Source organism: Quercus lobata, chromosome 10, assembly GCF_001633185.2.
Source record: "Quercus lobata isolate SW786 chromosome 10, ValleyOak3.0 Primary Assembly, whole genome shotgun sequence".
Taxonomy (NCBI): Eukaryota; Viridiplantae; Streptophyta; class Magnoliopsida; order Fagales; family Fagaceae; genus Quercus; species Quercus lobata.
Window position 1 is genome coordinate 2004723 of NC_044913.1, and position 5194 is coordinate 2009916.

The 5194-nt window shown below is 33.8% G+C and overlaps 1 protein-coding gene across 1 annotated transcript; it reads left to right on the forward strand.

The window, feature by feature from the left end:
* Positions 1-2131: 2131 nt before the first annotated feature.
* On the forward strand, positions 2132-2810 carry LOC115963113 (auxin-responsive protein SAUR71-like). The gene has a single exon (XM_031082008.1). The coding sequence runs from the start codon at positions 2221-2223 to the stop codon at positions 2725-2727; it is 507 nt and encodes a 168-aa protein (XP_030937868.1). The 5' UTR covers positions 2132-2220; the 3' UTR covers positions 2728-2810.
* Positions 2811-5194: the final 2384 nt, after the last annotated feature.

Sequence of the window (5194 nt, forward strand, 5' to 3'; positions counted from 1 at the left end):
GCTGTGTTCGAAATGGTGTTAGGGGAAGAGACCCGCTTGGGCAACGCCTTGTTTTGTACGGCCCTCATTGTTCTTGGGGTTTGGCTTTGTATTACTATTCCGCAATGACTTTGTTACCTCCAAAAGGTTATTTTTTATGATCCATGTTATTTGGGGTTTTCAAAATGTAAATTCGTGTTGGGTATTTTTGTTTCAGATTGCAATTGGGATTCTTTTTCCTTGTCATGTGTTTGTGTCTGTAATATTAATTTCTAGCTTATAATTTGAGGATAGGGAGATAGAAATCTGGATCTTATGGGTTTTTGTTGATTTGGTTGTGATGATAAGGTTAGTATATGTTTCGTGGTGGGCCACGTGGTGTGGGTTTTGCTTTTATTGGTAGAGTTTGGTTTTTACTTTGGGTCCGTTTGGGTTGAGCTTATTGTTGCTGAAACTGAAAACTGAAAACTGAAAACTGAAAACACTGTAGCAAAATAATTTTTAAATGTGTAAATAGTACCGTGGGACCCATTTTTAATATTTTTTAATATGTAAACAGTAACAGCACAGTGCATGAACAGTATATTTACTGTTCATAATAGTGAAATTTGTCTCCCAAAGTCAACAAAAGCGGGCCAAAAAAAAAAAAAGAAAACGTGAATTGGAAAAACGCAGACGCAGTGGACGCGGAGCCCAAACGCTCACTTTATATCCGGTTTTTGTTGATTCGGCCGATGAAATAATATAACGGTTAAGTGAGGGGGGGAGAGAAACAAGACGAAAGAGAAGAGAGAATAGAGTTAGGACAAATTTGTCTTTTGAGAACCAAATCGATGGGTTTTAAAGTATTTGAACCTAGTTGGTATTATCACAAACCTCAAATAGGTTTGTGAAATTTACCCTTATTTTAATGATGTACAATATTTTTTTTTTTTTGAGAGCAATGATGTGCATTATATACATGACGTGATTCAATTGTCACATTAGAATTTTTAATACTAAAATTAAATTTTTTGAGAAAATACTAAAATTAAATTAAAACCATTTAAGATATGAACACGATTTTGAAACATATGTTAAAAGATTGGTGACATGACTATAGTATTAAAAATTGTAAATACTAAAAATCATTGCTTCTAAATATATTAAGATGCAATCATTTACCAACAAAGACAAAAACAAAAACAAAATAACGTTTTTTTTTTTAATACTAGGCTAGTTAGGAATTTTTTTTGTTGAAGTTAGAGCATTTACAGTGGTGGTGCTAAAAATTTTAGCTTTTAACACCTCAAAAATGTACATTATTTTACCATCACATTTTATAATACACCCAATATCAAATGTTTTATTTTTTTATCACTTCATTTAAAATAATATAAACCACTCATTAAAATAATAAAGAAAGTGAGATAATTTGAATTTTTTAATTGAAGGAAGAGATATAATCTTAATAAAATATTGTATTTTATTTTTAACAACTTGTTATAGTCAACTAATATTTATACCAGTCTACTGTAGTTGCAAAAAAATTTAGCTTTGGCTTTCCAATAACACATGATTTTTTGGTTCTTTGGTGATAAAATAGTTTTCTTTTTGCTAAAATACAATTACCATTGTAAATATTTTTATTATTTTTGTTAAGTTTTTGGGTTTGATAGTTGCTATTTGAGTGAAATTAGATAGACTTATTGAGAAGAAGGGGCCTAACATTTTATTTTAGAAGGCCAACTACAAAAATGACATATAATAACTAAAATTAAATTTTAAAAAAAAATGGACCCAGAGGCCTGGGCCCCCTGAGCTCCACCTGAGTCCGTCACTGATTACCAATAAAGGCTTACTTTATAACCTCCTAGTCTTTTACTCATTGCTTTGACGACCATTATCTCCAAGTATGTTTCTCTAAGTTGTCTTTTATTTCAACAATTTATTTGCGGAGCATATGCATATATTGAGATTATAATATTCTTTTCGCTTGCTGGGCAAGTTCTTGCGTTGACAAAATACAAAATTATTAGTCTGCAAATGGAGTATGGGCCTTTATATATAACGTGTACTAAACCAGACTCTCATTTCAAAACCCTTTGCTCTTCTATACGCAACTTCTAACTTTTCCATATAGTTCCATCTCTATTTTTCTTCTTGTGTTGGATTCACATCTTCAATTGAAAGTGTTTTTCCATTACAAAACCTCTCTATATATCTCTCACTTAGATTGTCAAATACGTGTAAGTATTTAATATGGAAATTGTAGAAGTTAAGTGCAGGAACAACTTGATTTTCAAGGCATGGAAACGATGTCTATCACTAGTGGCTGGCAACAAAAAATGTTGTTCATCTTCATCTACCACTTTCAGTTCATTGACAAAGCGCCAAAAGAATCGACAAGTAGCTCCGGAAGGTTGTTTCGCAGTCTATGTTGGACCTCAAAAACAACGATTTGTGATCAAGACCAAGCTTGTTAATCATCCTTTGTTCGCGACGCTGCTAGAGGATGCTGAATTGGAATATGGGTACAATAGTGAAGGCCCTCTTGTGCTCCCTTGTGATGTTGATTTGTTCTACAAAGTGTTGGCAGAGATGGACAGCAGCGAGGATTTTAGTCCTGGTTGCGGCTTTGCTAAAGGTTATTCCTTAATTCTGCCAAGTCCAGCTCGTAGATGCAACATTGTTAGCATTAACAAGGATCATGATGCCTATAGTCTTCTTAGTCCATCAAATTCGATGATTAAGATGAATCAACTATGACCATTTATTATAAGATCATGTTGATCTAGCTTTCTTTTTTAGCATTTGTATCATATATATTATCCAACTTATCTGTGTGGGTAGAGGGAATTCTATACGAAATGAACAAAAAGAATACATATCAAGAAATTTGTACGAGTACTAGTTATATATATTATATATGCTTTCTTTTCTCCACTCATTTTGCTGTCTCCAATTGATTCTCCCATGTTCTCAACCTCACTTGGCTGAGCCGCCTAGCTATCCAATTTGCCTTAAAATGGATTTTGATTAAACCAGAAACCTTTTTTTTTTTTTTGTGGAGTGATAACTGAGTGTTGTTTCGGTAATAAATCATGTTATAGTTGTAGGCGGTTGATTCAAGAAAGAATCATATAGTAAGAATGTTGTGTACCAATTATGTGCTGAGAAAGAAAACTTTTAGCACTACAAGGGTTAATCCACGGAGGTCAAATCCATTGTGTACACAATGGATTTGAGTGTGTAACATGATATGGTAATAGTAGCTAAAAGATCGCAAATTAACCAGTTATCTTAGTTGAGTGTTGGAGTATTATAGGACAAGTAAGACATGGATTAGGCGGGAACTACTCCCTAAAATCAAGCCTTTGTCCTATCAAGTAAATGTTATCTTTGTTTGGTTGAAGGGATTCTAGAAGTGCAAGCAAGGGATTTTCTGATTAGTTATAAGAAAAGATGCCTTTAAAAAGGTAATTATGTTATCTCGAGTCAAGTTAACCCTCAAGATCTCTTGGATTATTGATTATCAAGGAAGACCAAGATGCCTAGTAGTCAAACACCCATTGAGGAGATTAGGGTCTTCTATGGAGATCGAGCTAAAACTTGCTTCAAATGAGTATACCTTGCCGGATTTGCTAGGGCAAATCCAATAAGAAGTGCCTAGTCAATGTGCCCAAAGGCTCTATGGATGGTCTAAAGTCCTATTCTACCCTCGCTATAGGCCGGAACATTTCTAGTAGCTCATTTCATAATGTGAAGAACACTCAATCCTTAACTGGGTGTTTTTGTAGTTCTTTTTAGAATTCCTTAATCCGTTCTTAAAGCAACATAGTTAAATGTGATCAAGTGTTTGTAGCTTCTTGCTAGTGTCAAGTGTTCGCAACTTCTTCCTTTATCTGTTTGTTTTGCTTTGTGTTTTGAACTATTGTCTTGGTGATAAAATTAAAATAAAAGAGAAAGTGAGGGGCAGAATTATATTATGGCTTAAGAGGGTCATTGAAAAAAAAAAAGTACAAATTGGTTTTGGCCTTTAAAAATGAGGTTACTGTTTTAAAAATTTAATGCTAACCCCCAAAATTAAAATGCATATGATCAATCATAGCCCCGGCAACTATAAATTTAAAATTCATTTATTTTTGTCATTACTTTGACCTCAAGGTAAATAAAATGCAGTTGCAACCTTTAATATAATGTGTGATAATAAATCAAGAGCCAACTTTTTATTGTCTTAACGAAGAAGTATAGTGTATTCCGATTGGATTTGTTTCATTAAAATTTCCTTACCTTTTTTCTAAAAAAAAAAAAAAAAAAAAAAAAAAAAAAAAAAAAAAGTCACCGCCTCATTGCTTCAAACACTGAACATACCAAGGATCTCTTTTTTTCACTATATAAATATAGACTTTTTCTCGTTTCCATATCACAAATCAATATCAACAGGTTCACCCTAGTTCTTTTGTATGGCCGCCAAGTCCAATCCCTAATGCAATAGCACCAGTATACGTACATGCATATTGAATGTTCAATAAGTGTATAAAACACTATGAACGTTTAGACCCCTAATTTCCAAATTATCGATTCAAGTTTATTATCAAACAATTAATGTGCGGAATATGAACATAAGCGTATAACAGAATTAATAAACAATCTCAACCAAATAAAATCACATCCACAGCAGAAATTAAATGGCAAAGATTAAGGGAAAAGAGATGCAAACACAAGGATAACACAACGATGTGTTATCGAAGAGGAAATCAAAGCCCTCGGCGTAAAACCTCACCATCACCCTCCAAGCGGTAAATAATCCACTAAAGAATGTAGTTGAGATACATGAACAGCAAAAGACCCTCCAAGCCTAATCTACCCAGTGTACCTAAGCCCTCCAAGCTACTACTCCAACGAGGTTACGCCGAACTTATTTCTTCTTTACCTTACTGGATTCCACTATAGCCTATAGCATCAACCAATATGAAATTGGTCACTTCCTAACTGCTTCCCAAACACCAAATGGCATTCTCATAGATGTGGGTATGGTGAGAAAATGTTTTGGTAATGTACCTCTCAAGGATGTAACAATGGAGAGGGTGAGAGTAGAGAAATTTGAAGAGTCGCTATGTGAAGATTGGGGATGAGTTAATCTTGTTTTTCTCTAGGGTTTTTCTCTCAAAATTCTCTCTGGAAGCTCTACTCATTTCGTGGGTATAAAGGGTATATAAATTAGGGTGAGAGT